This window comes from Carcharhinus amblyrhynchos, chromosome 30 (genome assembly GCF_965287045.1).
Source record: "Carcharhinus amblyrhynchos chromosome 30, sCarAmb.v2.hapA, whole genome shotgun sequence".
NCBI classification, from domain to species: domain Eukaryota; kingdom Metazoa; phylum Chordata; class Chondrichthyes; order Carcharhiniformes; family Carcharhinidae; genus Carcharhinus; species Carcharhinus amblyrhynchos.
In genome coordinates, this window is record NC_137353.1 from 15,501,534 (window position 1) to 15,523,255 (window position 21,722).

General features: G+C 46.5%; 1 protein-coding gene across 2 annotated transcripts in view; it reads left to right on the forward strand.

Moving 5' to 3' along the window:
* Nucleotides 1-21,722, forward strand: part of LOC145360276 (ATP-dependent chromatin remodeler CHD5-like) — a 102,609-nt gene that overhangs the window by 76,452 nt on the left and 4,435 nt on the right. The window contains exons 27-35 of one of the 2 annotated variants that reach the window (XM_080215403.1): nucleotides 174-307; nucleotides 1,123-1,267; nucleotides 3,841-4,000; nucleotides 8,293-8,369; nucleotides 9,134-9,272; nucleotides 10,415-10,558; nucleotides 11,201-11,309; nucleotides 15,223-15,355; nucleotides 16,527-16,722. In XM_080215403.1, the coding sequence (XP_080071529.1) occupies nucleotides 174-307; nucleotides 1,123-1,267; nucleotides 3,841-4,000; nucleotides 8,293-8,369; nucleotides 9,134-9,272; nucleotides 10,415-10,558; nucleotides 11,201-11,309; nucleotides 15,223-15,355; nucleotides 16,527-16,722 (1,237 nt within the window). Of the gene's footprint in view, nucleotides 1-173; nucleotides 308-1,122; nucleotides 1,268-3,834; nucleotides 4,001-8,292; nucleotides 8,370-9,133; nucleotides 9,273-10,414; nucleotides 10,559-11,200; nucleotides 11,310-15,222; nucleotides 15,356-16,526; nucleotides 16,723-21,722 lie in introns of both variants that reach the window. The other variant, XM_080215401.1, reaches the window with a different exon arrangement.

Here is a 21,722-nt window from a genome sequence, read left to right on the forward strand (position 1 = left end):
GTTACTGGGATGGGAGAGGCTGGTGTTGTTGGTTTAACATGTCATTAATTGGAGGGTGAGTGATGTGGGCAGGATGAGGGGAATGTCTGGGGCACTGGGCAGGATTGAGCATGAGTGAGGATTTCTGTGACTCCGTTCGCTGCCTGATGAAGATTAATTCTGTCCGTGTTCAGGTTCTCGGATTCAATGCTCGCCAACGCAAAGCCTTTGTCAATGCCATCATGCGCTGGGGGATGCCACCCCAGGACGCTTTCAACTCTCACTGGCTTGTCCGCGACCTCCGAGGAAAGAGCGAGAAGGAGTTCAGGTACGTTAGAAATCAACAAATACATTCCTGGGTTCCTGCCAATTTTAGTCCCCTCCTGCCCTTAACTCTTTATATTTTCCTGTCCGTCTGCAGATGGGGTCCCCAGGCAGTCCCTGGGCGGTATGGCAGGGGGTTTGCGGGGATGGGTTTTTGGGGGGTAGATGGGGGAGTTGATGGGTGGATGAATTTGGGAGTGAGGGTGATGGGGGTTTGCGGGGGTGGGTGGGTGAGAGTGTTTGTGGAGGGTATATAGGGTTGATGGGTGGGTGAATTTGGGGGTGAGGGTGATAGGGGTTTGTGGGAATGGGTGGGTGAATGAGGGGGTTTGTGGAGGGTATATGGGGGGGTTGAAGGGTGGGAGAGTTTTGGGGGTGAGGGTGATAGGGGTTTGTGGGGATGGGCTGGCAGGGGAGCTTGTGGTGGGTGAATTGGGGGTTGGTTTGGTGGGTGAGGGTGGTAGGTGAGGGGGTTTTGTGGGTTATTGAATTGGGGATGATGGGTGGGTGGGGGACTAGCATGGTGATGGCTGGATGGGTGTAATTAGATGGTGGAAGGCTGGTGGGGGGTAGGAGGTTCGGAGGGGATTTAGGAGGCAAACCTGAAACAAATTCTGTGGTGTGTTTAATATCCACCCCATGGTCTTTTCCATGAGTACATGTTGTCCTCCCAGGGAAGATTGTGAAGTTACAAAACCTTTTATTGAGCGTCTCTCCTTTGGATTTGAGGAAAAGATTTAAATTTGGATGTTGTTTTGTAGACCACCATGTCAATGTGAATTCACAGTTCTCTCTCTCCACCCCCGCCACATCCCTCAGGGCCTATGTGTCTCTCTTCATGCGGCATCTGTGTGAACCGGGCGCTGACGGATCTGAGACTTTTGCGGATGGTGTCCCTCGGGAAGGGTTGTCCCGGCAACATGTGCTGACCAGGATAGGTGTGATGTCACTGGTCCGAAAGAAGGTGGGTGGCAGGAATTGCTGATACGCCTCCGAGGGGCCTCGGGAAGTTTTTACTGCGTGGAAGGCACTATATAAAGGCGAGTTGTATTTGGCTTCTCCTGTCATAGAATCCCTACAGTGCAGAAGGAAGCCATTCGGCCCATCAAATCTTTACTGATAGGGGGCATGGTAGCATAGTGGTGAGCATTGCTGCCTCACAGCACCAGGGACCGAGGTTCGATTCCCAGTTTGGGTCACTGTGTGCAGTTTGCTGTTCCTTCCTGTGTCTGTGTGGGTTTCCTCCCTGTGTTCCGGTTTCCTCCCACAGTCTGAACGATGTGTTGGGTAGGTGTATTGACCTGAGCAGGCGCCAGAGTGTAGCAACTAGGGGAATTTCACAGTAACTTTGTTGCTGTGTTAATGTAAACCTTACTTGTGACTAATAAATAAACCGACTCTAACGGAGTATCTTATCTAGGCCCCTTCCCCCACCTGATCCCTGTAACCCCATATGTTTACCATGACCAATCCATCTAACCTGCACATCTTAGTCCCTCTGATACTCTGCCCAACTTTAGTTCTTGCAGGCAGAGAGTAGAGAGTGAGAATTCATAATGGCAATAGTGACAGAGGGTAGGTATTCTTCACTCAAAGGGTGGTGAATCTCTGGAATTCTCTGCCCGTTGAAGTGGTTGAGGCTTCCTCGCTAAATATATTTAAGACGCGGGTAGATAGGTTTTTGGTAGGCAAGGGAATTAAGGGTTATGGGGAGAAAGCGGGAAAGTGGAACTGAGCCACTTCAGATCAGCCATGATCTTGTTGAATGGCAGGGCAGGCTCGAGGGGCTAGATGGCCTACTCCTGCTCCTATTTCTTATGTTCTAGATATTGCATCATGAAGAGTATCTCTTTAAATCTCTCAGCATACTGACTTTGGGTGGGGTGGGGATTAGCACTGGCACAGGGAGGGGGTAGGGTAGAGGGAGTTGCCACACAGCTGGAATCAGACTCTTGGAAGGGAGAAAAAATTTCTTGGTGCTGATAGAGGCAGTGATGCTGTGCAGCAGGACTGTGTATTCCACTCTCCTCCTCCTCTCTCTGTTTGAGCTTTGGTTTCTTGTTTGCTCTTTTGTCCAGTTGAATTTTGAGAGAATGGAGATTTGGGAAGAGCTGTTACGGTGGCACAGTGGTTAGCACGGCTGCCTCATGGTATCAGGGACCCAGATTCGATCCCTGGCGTGGGGCCCCCCCTTTCCCCCCTAAACCTCTCAAGACACTCCAGAGTGCTTTATAATGGAGTCAGTATTGTAATGGAGATTCAAATTACGGTATAGCAAGATCCCGTAAACAGCAGTAAGACACGTGTCCCAAGTGTGGGATATATATCGGCCAAGACACTTGTTGTTGTGCAGTGTGTGTTGTGGGATTTTGTACATCTAGAGAGAATGTCTGATAGATGCAGCCATGAAGGTGAAACACTTGGATCTTTGCCGAGTTGTGATGTATCTTTCGCAATAGTAAAACACCGTAGATGTCGGAATGAAAAACTGGAGACGCTTGGTGTTTCCAGCATTTCCTGTGTAATTTTAAACCTTTCTTTGGTTTGAAGACTGAGCCCAGTGGCAGCAGCAGTGGTTTGCTGAGCAGCACTGCCACCTGGAGGGCACTTTAAATAACACCAAGACAGGGCACAAATATTAGCAGCACTTACACTTATGACAATGGGTACTAAATAGCTGCTTTCCATTTGGAGATGTGTAAATTTGTAACCCTTTTTTATTAAGATACGGACCAGATCGATAAACAGAGGCAGTCACTTTGCCAGGAAGGTGTGTCCTAGTTATGTTTTTGCTTTGGTGTATTTTGTGCTCATAATGGTGAAGAATGAATCCCTACAGTGCAGAAGGAGGCCATTTGGCCCATCGAGCCTGCACCAATTCTCAGAGCTTCCTGCCCTATCTCCCTAACCTCTGCCCTACCCCCAGGATTCTTTTACTGTGGCCAATCCACCTGACCTGCACATCTTTGGAGCGTGGGAGAAAAGCAGAACACCTGGAGGAAACTGCCCCCCAGACATGGGGAGAATGTGCAAACTCTGTACAGACAGGGACCCGAGGCCAGAATTGAACCCAGGTCCCACTGTGCCACCCTGCTGGGTTTGTTTCATTCCTGGCAATGACAGCTTTAAACAATTTTACATCAGGTGCAGCACAGGCTGGGGACACTGTTAAGTTCCCTCTACACCTTCCCTTTGAAGGTTTGCATAGACCTCCTACACTGTCCAGTCTCAGAATACTGCCCGTTAACTTGTGACAGTTTCTGGGTGTGATTTATCAGACTGGCTTTTGTTTTTGATGCTCAAGCTGACAGGTGACCATTTTCCCCAGATCATTTCACAATGATTAGAAATTGCGGGAGACACTTTTACTTCCTGAGTGGGGACTGAATTTGATACTCGGACCCAAAGTTGAATGTTCAGAATTTGATCCTCAACCCCACTGCTCAGTTCTGTTTAGTATCTTGTTTTTTCTTTCTGGCTCTGTTTTCCCCTCGTCATTAAAATTTTGTTTTTTTTAAAAAAAATCTCAAGGTGCAGGAGTTTGAATACATTAATGGAAGATATAGTACGCCGGAGATGGTACCTGACCCCATGGAGAACAAGAAGCCCACAGACAGTGTCTCATCTGATCCCAGTACTCCAGTTCCAGCCAGTCCTGCCTGCCCCCTGCCCAGTACACCAGCTCCCAGCTCCACAGGTATGTTCAGCTCTCCAGATTCCAAAGGCCCATTATCTCTTTTATAAGCAACTGTGATTGTTTTATATAATGGAACAGTCTCGCAGGGCTGAATGGCCTATCCTGCTCCTGAAATTGTTTACGGTAAGTGGTTGCTGTGTTGGGTTGGGGTGCAGGATGGACAGTGAGGGTGCACCCCCACCCCTCCAGGTGAGTAGCTGGCCATAGGATTTAAATAAACTCCCTCATCCATGTTTGGTTCTATTTTCTCTTTCTTTCTCTCTTTTCCTGTCTTCCTTTTCTCTTTCTCTCTGTCTATTTCGGCCTCCTGCTGTGCATCTCCTATCTCTGGTCCATTTGGATAGGCAGTTGGGCAGTGCTGCACGAGGTGTGCCAGCCTGGATTATGCGCTCAGTTTCTGGAGTGGGACTTGAACTTATGACTTCCAAGTCAGAGAAATTTGATTTGATTTATTATTGTCACACGTATTAGTATACGGTGAAAAGTATTGTTTATTATGTGCAATACAGACAATGCATACCATTCATAGAGAGGGAAATGAGAGGGTGCATAATGTAGTGTTAATCATAATTAGGAATGAGAGGGTGCAGAACGTAGTCATAATTAGGGTGTAGAGAAAGATCAACTCAATTTGAGGTAGGTCCATATGAAAGTCTGATGGCAGCAGGTGAGGCAGCTGCCCACTGAGCTAGGGCTGAAATCCCTCTAATGTGATCAAGGAGCCTTCTACTTGGTTCCTACTGACAGCAGAGTGTGGGACCCAAAGTAGTAAGGAGACAGAAGAGAAGGTTGAGGACAGCACGGAAATTAAGGAGAGCACATTTAATAGTAAAGGCAGTGTCAGTAATCCTAGTATGAGACAGATCAGGCAAGGGAAGTCCAGATTAAACTGCATTTATTCCAATGCAAGAGGTCTGACGGGTAAGAACATAAGAACATAAGAAATAGGAGCAGGAGTAGGCCATCTAGCCCTTCGAGCCTGCCCCGCCATTCAATAAGATCATGGCTGATCTGTCGCTGCTCAGTTCCACTTTCCCGCCCTCTCCCCATAACCCTTAATCCCCTCTCTTATCAAAAACCCATCAACCCGCGTCTTAAAAATATTTAGCGATAAAATATTTAATAAATATATAAAATAAAAATATTTAGGGTAAGACAGATGAACTCAGGGCATGGATGGGTACATGGGACTGGGATGTCATAGCAATTACTGAAACATGGCTAAGGGAAGGACAGGACTGGCAGCTCAATGCTCCAGGGTGCGGATGCTATAGGAAAGATAGAACAAGGAGGTAAGAGAGGAGGGGGAGCTATGTAGAACATAGACTACAGCACAAACAGGCCCTTCGGCCCACAAGTTGCGCCGATCACATCTATACCTACTAAGCCATAGACCAATCTATAACCCCCAATCCCATTAGATCCCATATACTCATCCAGAAGTCTTTTAAAAGACCCCAGCGAGTTACCCCTAACATCTCCTCTGTACTTGCTTCCCTGCACCTTAAATCTGTCCTCTCGTAGTGACCATTTCAGCCCGGGGAAATAGCCTCTGAGAATCCACCCTATCTATTCCTCTCAACATCTTATAAACCTCTATCAGGTCGCCTCTCAACCTTCGTCTCTCCAGGGAGAAGAGTCCCAGCTCCCTCAACCTATCTTCATAAGGCATGCCTCCCAATCCAGGCAACATCCTTGTAAATCTCCTCTGCACCCTCTCAATAGCTTCCATGTCCTTCCTATAGTGAGGCGACCAGAATGTTTTTGATTAGGGAGAACATCATGGCAGTACTGAGGGAATATTTCTGAGGGTTCGTTCACTGAGTCTATATGAGTAGAATTGAGAAATAAGAAGGGGAGATCACTTTGATAGGATCATTTTACACGCTCCCAAATAGCGGGAAATTGAGGAGCAAATATGTAAGGCGATTACAGATAGCTGGAAAAAATAGTGGGGGATTTTAACTTTCCCAACATTGACTGGGACAGCCATAATATCAAAGGGTTGAATGGAGAGAAATTTGTTGTGTATTCAGGAGGAATTGCTCATTCAATATGTGAATGGCCTGACTGACAGGGGGCAAAACTTGACCTCCTCTTGGGAAACAAGGAAGGGCAGGTAACAGAAGTGTACCTGAACAGGTGCCGCCGGTGTGTGGCGACTAGGGGATTTTCACGGTAACTTCATTGCAGTGTTAATGTAAGCCTATTTGTGATAGTAAATAAACGTTAAAACATTAACTTTCAAAAATTGATTGTGGGAGTCAGTTGGCAGACAAAGGAATGGCTAGTAAGTGGGAAACTTTCAAAAGTGTGTTAATCAGAGTTCAGGGTAAGCACATTCCTTTTAGAGTGAAGGGCAAGGCTGGTAGAAGTAGGGAGCCCTGGATGACTTGAGATATTAAGTCCCTGGTCAAGAAGAAGGAGGCATATGACACGTGTAGCTAGTTGGGATCAAGTAGATCCATTGAGGAGTACAGGGGGTGTTGGAGTCAAGTTAAGAAAGGCATTCAACATGCTTGGTTTCATTAGTTAAAACATTGAGTATAGGAATTGGAATAACATGTTGAAGTTGTACAAGACATTAGTAAGGCCACACTTGGAATACGGTGTATAGTTCTGGTCACCCTATTAGAACCATAGAAAATAACAGCTCAGAAACAGGCCTTTTGGCCCTTCTTGTCTGTGCCAAACCATTTTTTGCCTAGTCCCACTGACCTGCACTTGAACCATATCCCTCCACACCCCTCTCATCCATGAACCCGTCCAAGTTTTTCTTAAATGTTAAAAGTGACTCAGCATTTACCACTTTATCCGGCAGCTCATTCCACACTCCCACCACTCCCTGCGTGAAGAAGCCCCCCCTAATATTCCCTTTAAGTTTTTCTCCTTTCACCCTTAACCCATGCCCTCTGGTTTTTTTTTCTCCCCTAGCCTCAGTGGAAAAAGCCTCCTTGCATTCAGTCTGTCTATACCCATCAAAATCTTATACACCTCTATCAAATCTCCCCTCATTCTTCTCTGCTCCAGGGAATAAAGTCCTAACCTATTCAATCTCTCTCTGTAACTCAGCTTCTCAAGTCCCGGCAACATCCTTGTGAACCTTCTCTGCACCCTTTCAATCTTATTTACATCCTTCCTGTAACTAGGTGCCCTAATATTATTAGTCCTATTACTAGAAAGGATATTATTAAACTAGAAAAAGAGGGCATAAGTTTAAGATGAGAGGTGAGAGATACAAAAGGGTCCAGAGGGGTCATTTTTTCACACAGAGTGGTGATGTCTGGAACGAGCTGCCAGAGGCAGTAGTAGAGGTGGGTACAATTTTGTCTTTCAAAATGCATTTAGACAATTACATGGGAAAGATTGGTATAGAGGGATACGGGCAAAATGAGGGCAATAGGAACTGACTTAATGGTTTGAAAACTGGGCAGCGTGGACAAGTTGGGTGGAAAGGCCCATTTTCACTCTGTAAATCTTTGACTCTAGCATAAACCTGGGAGAGCTCAAGAAGTCGAATTGAAGTCCAATTTGGGTATTGTTTGGGTGTCACATTATAGGAAGGATGTGAATGCAATGGAAAGAGAGGTTTATAAGAACAGTTCCAGGGATGAGAAACTTCAGTTATGAGGATGGATTGGAGAAGTTGGGGCTGTCCTCCTTGGAGAGAAGGTGGCTAAGAGGAGGCTTGATAGAGATGTTGAAAATCATGTGGGCTAGACAATTTGATGGGAAGAAACTGTTGCTGCTTGTAAAAGGATCAAGAGTGAGAGGGCACAGATTTAAAGTGATTTGCTAAAGAAGCAAATGTGATGTGAGAGAAAGCTTTTTCACACAAGTTTGAGATCTGGAATGCATGGCCTTGAAGTATGGTGGAGGAGGGATACAGGGAATAAGCAGCAGGAGAATGGCATTAAGTCATGATGTTTGTTTAGAGAGCTGGTACAGACACGAAAAGTTGAGTGGTGGCCTCTTGTACCATAACAGTTGTGTGATAGATTCTGTGGGTGAGGGTGTGGGTGGGAAGGTGCTGTGAGCCTGCAATGCTGCAGCACCATCTTGGAGGAGTGGAGGGTAATCTCATGTAAGTGATTGGGAAACATGATCCCAGGCCAGTTGAAATCTACTGGAGATTGTTTGACCTGGACTTACAATGACAAAGTCAATGCATCACCTGGACCATTCCAGTGAGGGCAAGTGAGGTGGGCTGGGGGAGTCGGGATGCATTGCTGGATTGGTCCTGTTGTGTTGGAGACTAAGGGGTTCTCTGATGAAATTCTCTTCTGTTTCAGAGAAGGATGGCAGCCGTGTGGAGGCGATGGATGATAAAGAGAGAGACAAAGAAGAAAAGAGGCTGCTGGAGAATGAGGCAAGTTTAATAACTGAGAGAATTCCTACCTGAAATCTGTGGCAGTGTTTGTAGATCAGAACTTGGCAGTCAAAGGCTGTTCCAATGTCCCAGCCAATTCAGAAATGGGATCTTTTAACTTTTATTCCCACTATAATAGAGCACAAAACCACTTACTGGCTTTCGCAGGAGTTCAGCACATCACTGAGTGAATGATAACGATTCACTCGTTGTGTGAAAATTCACATGTTGTTGCATCATCTCACTCAATTTACTCCAATAATCCAGTTTACTTAGCCGCTCCGTCACAACCACTCCATTTATCTAGCTACCTGCACCACAGGGAACAAGTGCACTCCCACTTACACAGTCCTCACCAGTACGCAGCCTCTTCTTAGCTTCAACGCTCTGGAAGAATTCCTCTTTTAAGCTGTCCTTTGCCCAGGAACATATCTAATAGGCCAAAGCCAGGAGTTGCTATTTAAACATTAGCCGTCTGCTTACGGGGGTGGGGGGCTGAACTATCAGGAGCTCCTGAGATTGGAATACCAGTCTGCATGGGGACTGTCGTTCGAGCTGTTGTGGCACTGTGGTGAATAATGGCTGCTAGGGCCATATCCCTGAGAGTAACAGGAGCCCATACACTCTGGAGAGCTGGTGGCGATTGAGCCTGTACCCCTGAGAGAGTGAGCACTTTGAGGAGAGGGAGAGAGACCCCCTCTCAAGCCTGTTGGTGGTTATGTTTGGACAAACACTGACTTCTTTCCTGATGTTTGTTCCCCCAGATTCCCGGTGGTGGGAAAGTTGCTCCCGCCAGTGAGAAGACTCAAGAAATGGAGATGAAGAATCAGGTGAGCGAGGCAGGAACGGAGGAGAAAAGAGAGAGGGAAGAACAGGAGCAGAGCACCCCTTCTCAACCCAAAGGTATGGATATTGTGGGTATAACAGTGAGGATCTGTCTGGTCACTGGGCCAGCACCTTGACTAGGACCTTAACCCATGGGATGGGTACTGTCTGTGCCCAGGATTCTGCAGACACCAGAAGGGGTAGAGACAATAGAAGCAGTAATCTGGGGAACAGGACTGTCCCAAGTTGGATGTAAATAGAACTAGGTTAGAGAATTATTGCATGGAGGAATAAGAGAGATTTGCATTTATATAGCGCTTTTTGTGAATTTAAAGTTTATTTATTAGTCACAAGTAGGCTTATATTAACACTGCAATGAAGTTGCACTGAAAATCCCCTGGTCGTCACACTCCAGCACCTGTTCAGATACACTGAGGGAGAATTGAGCATGGCCTTTGCACCTAACCTGCACATCTTTCGGACTGAGGGGGAAAACTGGAGCACGCAGAGGAAACCCATGCAGACACGGGGAGAATGTGCAGCCTCCACACACTGACCCAAACTGGGAATTGAACCAAGGTCCCAGGCGGTGAGGCAGCAGTTTTAACCACTGTGGAACCATGCTGCCCACGTTCGAAAGTGCTTTGGAGCTAATGAAATATCTTTTGTGAAAGGGCAATCGGAAGGTTAATCTGTGCACAGCAAGCTCCCAAAAACAATATTGTGATAAGAAACAAATACCTGTTTTTGATATTGATTGGCCAGTGACTGTGGGTCAGGAGAATCCCGCCCCCCCCCCCCCCTCTAGAAAAGATTACCATTGGATCTTTTATTGGAGAGAGATGGCAAGTTTGATATCTCATCGAAACATGGCACCTCTGACAGTGCATCTTGGAGATGCGCATTTGGGAGTGTCGGTCTAGATTCCAAGTTCAGGCCTCTGAAATGGAACTTGACCTTGTGACCCTCTGACCCCGAGGTGAGCGTCAGGGCTGAGGTCAGCTCTCATCCTCAGATTGTGCTGAGATGAGGTTTGGAGCCACCAGAGAAAATGAATTTGGGGCAGTTGCTGCCAGGGTGTCTGTGTGTGGGGCTCCCAGATGGTCACGGGGTGGGGGAGCGGGATGTTGGGGTCATGGTGTTTGGGATGTGCTTACACACTGATTCTGACTGGGATGCATTTCACTGGATGTTCTGTTTATCATACGCTTTTCCAACAGCTGAAGATGTGAACGAGGAGAGAGAGATTATGGAAAATCTACAGAATGGAGAAACAGGTAAAGAAGTTAAAGAGGAGGAAGAGAGGAAGGATCCGTGTGGCAAAGGAAAATTTATGTTCAATATTGCAGATGGAGGGTTTACAGGTAAATCAATCAGCTGCCCCTTATCAGATAAACAAATGATGGCCCCCCTGAATGCTCTGTAATAAAGATTACATCTGTCCCTGTCTCTTGCTGCCTGTCCCTTTCGCTCTCACCTTGTGTTCTACTCATTGCTTACACCCTCTCTGCTGACCTGGATCCTGCTTCTTCTCACTGTTCTGTTTTCACTCCATCCTCTTCCTCTGTTTGAGAAACGTATCTGTCAGTTTTCATGTTTTCTGTGATGTTGTTCATGGGGAGCTTGAACCTGGGGGGGGAGGTGTGGTATGGGTATGGGATGGGGGTGTGGGTAGGTATGGGATGGAGTCTTGGTGGGACCCATAGCCCAGGGAAAATGGAGTGTCGGTGAGACCTGTCCCTCAGGGAGAGTGGGGTATTGGTGGGGCCCATACCTGGGAAGAGTGGGGTGTCGGTGAGACCCATTACCCTGGGGGGAGGGGTCTAGTGGGGTGTTGGTGGGGACTGTCCCCTGGGAAGAGTGGGGTTTTGGGGACCTGTGCCAGGGAGAGTGTTGGGAATTCGGCGAGGTGCTGTATTGAATACCCTCACCTCCATAGCTCAGATATGGAGCAGAATGTTCTGGTTCTGTTCTGAGGGGTAACATCTTTGTTTTTACTTTGTCAGAGTTGCACACGCTTTGGCAGAACGAGGAACGAGCTGCCGTTTCTTCTGGAAAGATCTACGATATCTGGCACAGGAGACACGACTATTGGCTGCTGGCTGGCATTGTCGCGTATCCTTTGAGTCTTGTGTGCTAAACGGGGTTGGCACGGGGGAGGTTGGGGGTTGTGATTCAGCTTACAGCATGTGGCGGGGCTCAGTGAGCGGGGTGGTGTTTTCCTTGGGGTGGTGTTCAGCTCAGGGCAACTGGGGACCGGTGGGAGGGGGTGATTGATGTGGGTGGGATTTGGCCGTGAGAGGCTGCAGTTAAACACCAGGATTCAGGCTGACTCCCAATCCTTTAGCAGATTGAGGGAGAGGACACTGTGTATAAATGTACCAGGAACTCAGAGCATTAATGTGACTCCAGCATGGTGTGTTACCTTCCTCGTGCCAGAGTCCAACTGAATGTCATTGAATGGCTGCGGGGCATCCGGAAGGGGGAGGGTGATAAGGCAGAGGTTGTTGTATATGCTAGTACCAGTGACATAGGTAGAAAGAGGGATTAAGTCTTGCATCAAGAATTCAGAGGATTACGTAGTAGACTAAAATGCAAGACCTCTTGAGTTGTAATCTCTGCATTACTCCCAGTGCCATGTGCTGGTGATCGTAGGAATAGAAGAACAGCACAGATGAACGTGTGGCTTAGGAATTGGTGCAGGAGGGAGAATTTTAGATTCCTGTGTTGGGGACCAGATCAGAAACCCCAAGGTATGTTACAAAGTTAGACTAGACCCCAACCTTTTTTTATTTTAGTGAGAGTATAATGTGTTTCACTTCAGGTGTGATTCTGTTGACATGCTAGGAAACTTTTATCAAACTAAATTTTATTTTAACAATAGTTTAAATGTAACAAGTGAATTAGCTTAATTTTTTGAATACTTAAACATGACAAGATATAGTTCTTAACTGCTAATCTATCTCTATTCCAATTTAAGCACTATCCCTCTATAGACTTAAACTCCTCTTCAAAATCAGTTAGCAAACAACACAGGCTTATATGCTGGTGTATGGGCTCCCAATCCTCAAACCATTGAACACTTCTGGAGATAGAGAGACAGAGAGATACCTGTCCTCTCACATTCAGACAGCAGCCTTCAGAGAGGGAGGAAAGCAGAATAACACCTGTGGTTTTCAGGATCAAGCAGAAGCTAAACTTGTTTTTCCCTGTAAGTTTAGTTCTGCCCAATCACATGACTCTCTTGTCAACCAACCTAAATCAAACCCTACTCTGAAATCCCAGGGGAATAAACAAAAATGCATTAGTTCAGATTAGAACAAAAACCCTATAATCTAGGATCAGTTATTTTCCTGCAGTCTGAGCATGGAGCTGCCTGGATTGCAAGCAGATTGGCACCAGATAAATCAGAGCTGAATCCTAAACGTACCCCTCACAAGAAACATGATATAAAGACATAGTATCTTCACACTTGGATCACTGGGACCGTTTCTGGGGAAGGTGGGGCCTGTACAAGTGGGATGGTCTCCATTTGAACCACAGCGGGACTAACATCTTTACAGGCAGGTTTGCTAGTCCAGTTGGGAGGAGTTTAAACTAGTTCTGCAGCGAGAGGGGGCATAGACTGTTAGCACTATAGGGACACAGCATAATACAGTAAAACAATCAAGTTAGAGAGAGTCCAGCTGTATGAAGTTGCAAGGGAGTAAGGAAAGGCTGGATGGCCTCTAATGCGATGAGTATTACAGGTAAAACGGGAGAGTTAAGGGTGAGGATTGACACGTGGAAGTGTGATATAATGGCCATCACAGAGACGTTGATGGAGGGGCAGGGTTGGCAGCTCAACAAGCTGGGATGTAGAATCTTCAGGTGAGACAGGGTAAGGGGTAAAAGAGGGGATTACACTGTTAGTTAAGAAATCAGTTACTGCAGTAAGGAGGGATGATCTCTTGCAGGGCACATCGAATGAAGCTTGTGGGTAGGGTTTCAGAGTAAAAAGGGGGCATGTACAGTGCTAGGTGTTTGTTATGGAAGTCCAGGTAGTGGGTGGGATATTGAGAAGGAAATATGTGCACAATTCGCGGAGGTGTGTAAAAATAATAACAATAGAGTAATTGTGTGGGGTGATATAAACTTTCTCAACATTAATTGGGATGGACATAGTGTTGAGGGCTGGGATGGAGTGGATTTCTTGAAATGTGTACAGGAGAACTTCTTAGGAACTTTGTAGAGTCAAACAAGGGATGATGCAGTGCTGGGTCTATTTCTGGGGAATGAACCTAGACAGATGGTTGAAGTGTTGGTGAGGGAGCGTTTTAGTGATAGCGACCACAACTTAAGATGGTACAATTTAAGCTTGTTATGAACAAATGAATAGGAGAACAATAGATGACCAGAGATATTCAGGATATGATGAGAATGAAAAGAGGCTTTTAGTAGGTACAAATCAGCAGAGGCATTAGTGAGGTTATAGAAAGTGAAGGGTGCAGCTTAAGGAAGCAATTAAGTAACCAAAGAAGGGAAATGAGAAAGCTCTGGCTGGTAAAAGTAGGGAAAATTCCAAAATATTCTGCAAGTATATCAATGGGAAGATGACAACCAGGGAAAGAGTAGGGCCCATTAGAGACTAGGAGGGCAATCTGAGGGAGATCATTGGCAGTGTTGAATGAATACTTCTCATCTGTCTTCACCTAAGAGAATGAGGATGATGGTGTGGAATTCCAGCAGAGAGACTGTACGTTCTCGAGCACGTTGACGTAGGGAAGGACAAGGCATTGGAAGCCTTAGAGGTGGATAAATCTCAGGTCTAGATGAATTATGCCCTAGGCTGCTTTGGGAGATAAAGGAGGAGATTGCAGGGGCTCTGACCCAAATTTTTAATTCCTCTCTGGCCACAGGGGGAGATCCAGAGAACTGGAGAACAGGTAATGTGGTTCTGCTATTTAAAAAAGGTTGTAGACATAAGCTAGTGAGTCTCATGTCAGTGGTAGGAAAACCAATGGAGAAAATTCTGAAGGAGAGCATCTATCTCCACTTGGAGCGACAAGATTTGTTTGGGGTAGTCAATATAGCTTCATCAGAAGGAGGTCATGCCTAACAAATTGGATTGAATTTTTTGAGGAGGTGACCAGGTGTGTAGATGAGGGTAGTACAGTCGATGTAATTTATATGGATTTTAGCAAAACCTTTGACAAGATCCCACATGGGAGACTGATGATGACAAATGCACATGGGACGGATACAGGGTAATTTCATAAGGTGTCTCTGTATTTTTGAAAAATGGAGGCCAGAACTGTGCACAGTATTCAAAGTGTGACCCAAGGTGTAGGACAAATGCTAATGGAATGTGTTCATCACCATCTCCCCCCTCCCCACCGCACTTGGAAATGAATAGCTATGATTATCTCTGTCCTCCTTTCTGACAGCATCAGATAAACCCGTTGGTCAGCTAGCGTGGGAAACAAAAAAAAAAACCACATTGTAGTGAAGAAGGAACACTGATAAAAGATTGAGAGCACAGACGAACTTTTACTCCATATCTAAATCTGTTCTGGTCCTGTCCTGGGAGTGTTTGCTGGGTGACAGTGTAGAGAGAGCTTTATTCAGTATCTAACTCCGAGTGTTCCTGTCCTGGGAGTGTTTGATGGGGACAGTGTAGAGGGAGCTTTACTCTGTATCTAACCCTGTGCTGTACCTGTCCTGGGAGTGTTTGATGGGGACAGTGTAGAGGGAGCTTTACTCTGTATCTAACCCCGTGCTGTACCTTTCCTGGGAATGTTTGATGGGGACAGTGTAGAGGGAGCTTTACTCTGTATCTAACCCTGTGCTGTACCTGTCCTGGGAGTGTTTGATGGGAGTTTAATGTTGATGAAGCTTAAGGATGGCATTGTGTTTGCCCACAGACCACAAGGGGGCTTGAAGCTGGTTGACCCATCCTGTATCACCAGCAGTCACCATGTGCTGATATCATTACCGCCAACATTCCTCTCTCTCTCTCTCTGAAGGTTTCCTTAACATTTCTGTGCAGTCATGGCTATGCTCGCTGGCAGGATATACAAAATGATCCCAGATACACAATCATCAATGAGCCTTTCAAAGCTGAGATGAACAAGGGAAATTTCCTGGAAATGAAAAACAAGTTCTTAGCCAGGAGATTCAAAGTAAATCAAGGCGTGTGCGTGGGTGTGTGAGAGAAAGATGTGCTGATTGACATGGGCTCATGTGGGGGAGTGTGAGGGGGAAGGGGGGGGTGCATGGGCATGCGTGGGGCGGGGGGGGAGAGGGGATGCATGGGCCTGTGTGTGGTGGTGGGCTGCATGGGCCCACATGGGGGAAGGAGGGTGCATGGGCTCTTGAGGAGGGAAGAGGAGTGCGTGGGCACGTGAGAGGGGAAGTGTGGGCCCCTGTGCGGGGAAGGGGGTGCATAGGTCCGCATGGGGGGGGAAAGGGGGTGCATGGGCCCATGTGGGGGTAAGGCGGGGTTGCATGGGTCCATGTAGGGGAAGTGGGGGGGGTTGCATGGGCCTGCGAGGGGAAAGGAGGGGGATGGTGCATGGGCCCGTGTGTGTGGGTGTGTTTGTTTCCCGGCACATTGGAGTGGTATATGAACCTTGAACCTTCTAAAGAAATAGTGTTGTCTATAGTACCTGTACGCAGGGCGGGGGGCACCGCGTGTTGTACCTGTACCCGGGGGTGGGGGGAGCGAGTGGGTGCCGTGTCTTGTACCTGGGGGGGACGCTGCGCATTGTACCCGTACGGTGGGGGGTGGGGGGGGTGCGGGGGTGGCGCGTGGTGTACCTGTACCCGGTGGGGTGGGGTGGGGGGGGTGGGGGTGGAGTGTGTTGTACCCGTACCCGAGGGAGCGCTGCGTGTTGTACCCAGGCCCGAGACCCCTCTGCCCTTTCAGGTGCACGTAAATGATCCCACAATTCTTTTTTAAGAGCAGCAGGGGAGTTCTCCCTAGTATCCTGGCCAATAATTATCCCTCTGCCAACATCACAAAAACACAATATATGGGTCATTTTCCAATTGCTGCAGCAGTGACAACATTTCAGAAATACTGCAGTGACTGTACAGATCTGTGCCATATCCTGATGTTGTGTAAGATGCCATGAAAATGAAAATCCTCTCCGCCTTCCCCTCCCTTCAGCTTTCGTTTCATCTCTGATCTAGCATGACTCTGGGAGTTATTAGGTGCTGAGAGCCAGGGCTGGGCTGGGCTAGGGATTGGCCGGGTGCTGCTAAAGTGATTAACTGGACCCCACTCGCATTAACTCCTGTTTTAATTATTATATTTTTTTGCCTCCCACTTCCCTCATTCCCCAACACCAGCTCTTGGAACAGGCCCTGGTGATTGAAGAGCAGTTGCGGAGAGCTGCTTACCTCAACATGAGCCAAGACCCCAATCACCCTGCCATGGCCCTCAACGCACGCTTTGCTGAGGTCGAGTGTTTAGCCGAGAGTCACCAGCATCTCTCCAAGGAGTCTTTGGCCGGTAACAAGCCTGCCAACGCTGTACTGCACAAAGGTTTGTCGCGTGAGCTCGGTCACCCCCTCCCGTCTACCTCCCGTCTCCATAGTGACCATTCAGACAGGTCCTGGACATCGTAGAGATAAGAAATTAGTTTCAGCATCAATTGCACTGACTGCCCCGCAATATCATCTTGTAAAAATTGTTCCTTTTTAGCGAATCTGCTAATAAATTCAGCTTTTTGTAATGAAGTGCCTCTGGTGTAATTGTGATCTTAATTTATTTTTTGGATGTAAAATATATTTAATATGAAGAGCTAGAGGTACATTGTTGTCATACACTGACCTGAACTGGCTGGTACATGGTGAAGAACCTTCTCTACTGGAAACCAAAGGCCATTAGAGAGAAATCTGACCTGGGTTTGAGTTACATTAACTGGTGCCAGGTCGACTGATATCAAAAAGTGACATCGCTGCAATCAGGGAGTTTGTTTGAGGCTGGAGTGTTAAGGAGTGTTTGGGGGGTAAGATTTCTTCAGCATATGTTCCCGTGTTGTAGCTGTCCTGGGAGTGTTTGATGGGAACAGTGTACAGGGAGCTTTACTCTGTATCTATCCCTGTGCTATACCAGTCCTGGGAGTGTTTGATGGGGACAGTGTGGAGAGAGATTTACTCTGTATCTATCCCCATGCTGTACCTGTCCTGGAAGTGTTTGACGGGTACAGTGTAAAGGGGGCTTTATTTTGTTATCCCCATGCTGTACCTGTCCTGGGAGTGTTTAATGGGGACAGTGTAGAGGGAGCTTTACTCTGTATCTAACCCCATGCTGTACCTGTCCTGGGAGTGTTTAATGGGGACAGTGTAGAGGGAGCTTTACTCTGTATCTAACCCCATGCTGTACCTGTCCTGGGAGTGTTTAATGGGGACAGTGTAGAGGGAGCTTTACTCTGTATCTAACCCCATGCTGTACCTGTCCTGGGAGTGTTTAATGGGGACAGTGTAGAGGGAGCTTTACTCTAGTTCTAACCTCATGCTGTACCTGTCCTGGAAGTGTTGATGGGGACAGTGTAGAGGGAGCTTTACTCTGTATCTAACCCTGTGCTGTACCTGGCCTGGGAGTGTTTGATGGGGACAGTGTAGCAGGACCTTTACTCTGTATCTGACCCCGTGCTGTACCTGGCCTGGGAGTGTTTGATGGGGACAGTGTAGCAGGAGCTTTACGAACCACGCAGTAGTTAAGTTTAATGCTTCAAATGAGAAGTCTTCCTCTCTAGAGGAGCAAGGTTCCTTGCTTTGATTGGAGAATTAACAAAGAAAAGTTAATATTTTTTATGTTACTCTAGTTTTATAAAGAATTTGCAGTGCAGAATTAGGGCATTTGATCTAACTATCCTTTTGCTCCACATCAGCCACCTTGCAATACTTGATCTCTCACCCTATCAGCAAATCCTATTCTTCTTTCCCTTCTGTTTATCTAGTTTTACCTTAGAAACCTCTATCCTATTCACTTCATTCACATTCTGTGGAAGTCAGTTCCACATTTTAATCATGTTCAGGCTGAAGGGGTTTCTCTTGAATTCCCAATTGGGTTATCTTATCGGACCCCTAGCTCTTGTCTTCTCCTCAAGTGAAAACATCCTCTCTGTCTGTCTTAGTAAACCCTTTCATAGTCTTAAAGGTTTCTATCAGGTCACCTTTGTCTCACCAGACTGTTCAATCTTTCCTGATGGATATGGGGTCTGTGTCCTAGCCAATCTTATTCTCTAATGATTCCATTTGGAGAGTGACTGTGCACTGTAACTCCAAGTTTGGTGTAACACTGCTGAAATCAATCAACACACCAGAGACTTGGGATAGAAGCTGGATCTTTAGCTCACCCAATACCTCACACCGGGGACACCATTTACCAGGGATGTCTTTTACCGAGATATTCAAGGGATATCCTTCCCTGGGATTTACTAGGGACACAGTTTATCGGGATTTACTGGGGACAGTTTACCAACCACAAAGCCAGCATGCTTTTTTGCAATTGTTCATTGTGGGAAAATCAACTAAAGTTGGTTTGTTTAAGCTTCAAATCCTGTGACCAATGAAGAAACAGCCATCTTAAATACATCATCTGAATGGATGAAGCAGTTTCAGCCTTTGATCAGAGGTACAAATCTTAGTATCTGGGCCTGATCTGTATTTCCTCATTGTTGTACTGCCTGCTGATCCCACAAGGGGGCAGACATGGGTTATATTAGTTAGGCTGTGAATTTGGTGGGATACACTGTATACTAAAGAGGATATACTATGTACAGTAATGAGGAATATACTCATTCTGGACTACGTGAGATATACTCTACAGTAATGGGGATTTACTGTCTTCTGTACAGTACATGGAAATATACTCATTCTGTACAGTACACAGGGTATACTCACTGTACAGTAATGGGGAATTATAGTCACTCTGTTCAGTACATGGGAGCGATACTCATTCTGTACAGTTCACGGGATATACTCATTCTGTGCAGTACACGAGATATACTCTCTGCATAGTACATGGGGGATATACACACTCTACACTATGGAGGGAGGATATAATCTGCGGTACATGGGGATATACTGATTCTGTACAATATGGAGGATCTAATACTGTACATAGGGATATACTCATTACAGTATACGGGGATATACTCATTACTGTACAGTACATGGGGATATACTCAGTGTACAGTACAGGGTTGGGGGACATGGTGATGTACTCATTCTGTAGAGTACATTTTCATTTGCTCTCAAGTTCTTGAACGTGTTGTCACTTTATAATTCTGTGTCCACCTTTCCTGAATTCTGTTTGAACCTGTAATTCAGTTTCCACCTATTACAGAACAGAAACTGCCTTTATTGAAGTTGAGTAATATCTCCTGTGACTGATGAAAGGAAACCGTTGCCCCCACACACGTGTGCAACCCTCCCCCTGCTCACCCCCCCACCCCCACCTCTTCCTCTGTGAATCTGTCTGTAAACTTTGACATATTTGATCTTGCCAAGCTTTTCCAACTCCTCTCCACCATCATCTGATCAGGTGGAACTGCACCTGTCTGGTTCTGTTCTTGATCGATTGCAGCCAGAGATTCTGCAGTATTGCACTGACTTCTCTTCCCACTATTGCAGCTTCCTCTGGAGACTCCTGCAGTTCTCATCTGCTTGCTGCCTCTTGGTGTCATCATCAAGTTCTGTATTTATTCTAGTGACACCCAGGTCGGGCTTACCACTCCCCCACCCCCACCACAACTGTTTTGTTTAAACGATTAACACTGTTAGTCTGACATTCGGTACAAACTCTATTCCCGAGACACTCACTCCACCCTCTCCCTGGCAACCGTCTGAAGCTGATGCAAGGTTTGACCCCACGCTGAACTTTCAATCACGCATCTGCATCATCATTTAGACCACCTCCATAGCCTACCACCACCCCACTGCCTCCTATTTTCCCCGCCGCCCCATGTGGTTGGGATTTTATAATGTTCACCCCAACCACCTTTTGTGTATCCCAGCTTCATTGTGCCACTATTAGCAGTTGTCGGGGTTCAAAACTCTGGAATTCCCTCCTTAACTCCCATTTCTGAGTTTCTGTCATGATTCCAATATCTATTTATGTGGTTTGGTGTCGCGTTTTGCTACGTAACATTTCCTGTGAAACAGCCTAAAGCACTTCACTACATTAAAGGTGCTGTCTAAATGCAAGCTGTTATTTCTCCTGCCCAGTTCCCTTCTCTCTGCCTCCAGCAGCAGCCAGAGGGTGAGGTTGACTTAGTATTTAAAAAGAAACAATGATTGGGAAGTGTGTGCAGCTGGAAGGACCCAGCACTGTTGCCATAACCTAGTTATCCCAAAGTAGTGAAGGGAAGTAGAGTCTGTCCTGAACTGATACAGTGACAGGTTTTTAACACAACTGAATTGGGCAGAAGATGCTCTTCACTGACCAGTGCTTTGTTACAGACTGGGAACAGAATCCATCCCAGTCTGTTACAAGTTAGCAGGTATAAACCAGGCTACAGTCATAAGCCCCTTGGGCTGGGAGGAGAAAATTAAACTCCATGTTCATTGCACCCTGGCCTTTCTAGTCCACAGTCCAGGTGTAGCCTGTGTTAACTCAGCACAGAGCAGGAGTTTAAATCTGACCTCTTGGGTTTAGGCACTGCCATAACCAGCAGGGCCACTGGGGGTGGTGGGGGGGCACTCCTTTTAACCTGACTGTCTTGTTCAGCTACTTCAAAGGGAAATGGAGAGCCAATCACATTGGTTTGGGGTGGAATCACCTTTAGACCCACACAAGGTTTCTTCAAGGAGTGTTTGGGATTTTATAACGTTTACTGACAGTGACCTTTTTACTTCCACACTTTTTAAATTGGTTTCAAATTCTCAAAGGGCTGCAGTGCTATTTGAACACCTGTTCTCTGGGTTAGAATCATAGAATTCTACAGTGCAGAAGGAGGCCATTTGGCCCATTGAGTCTGCATTGACCACAAGCCCACCCAGCCCCTATTCCCATTACCCCATGCATTTACACAAGCTAGCTCCCCTGACTGTAAGGGGCAATTTAGCATGACTAATCCACCTAACCCACGCATCTTTGGACTGCGGGAGGAAACCGGAGCACCTGGAGGAAACCCATGCAGACATGGGGAAAATGTGCAAACTCCACACAGACAGTGACCCAAGCTGGGATTCAAGCCCGGAATCCTAGTGCTGAGAGTCAGTTGTGCTAGCCACTGTGCCACCCTAGCCCAGTAACATTTACCATTACAACATAGTACCCAAACTCATACGTACAACAATTCTGTTCAGGTTTCCATGTGGTTTATCCTGCATAATCGATCAGGATATTTTTCCAGTTTATACACATATGTAGACACACACACTTATTAGTATTGTTCATGCATATTATCCAAACTGAATCCATATAAAGGAGGAGGAGTTGGGGGTTAAAGTTCAGGGTGAAGTTGGACATCCAAAGTAAGACTCGAGAATTTTATAAAATACCTTTTTATTATTGACCTTTTACCATTCCCC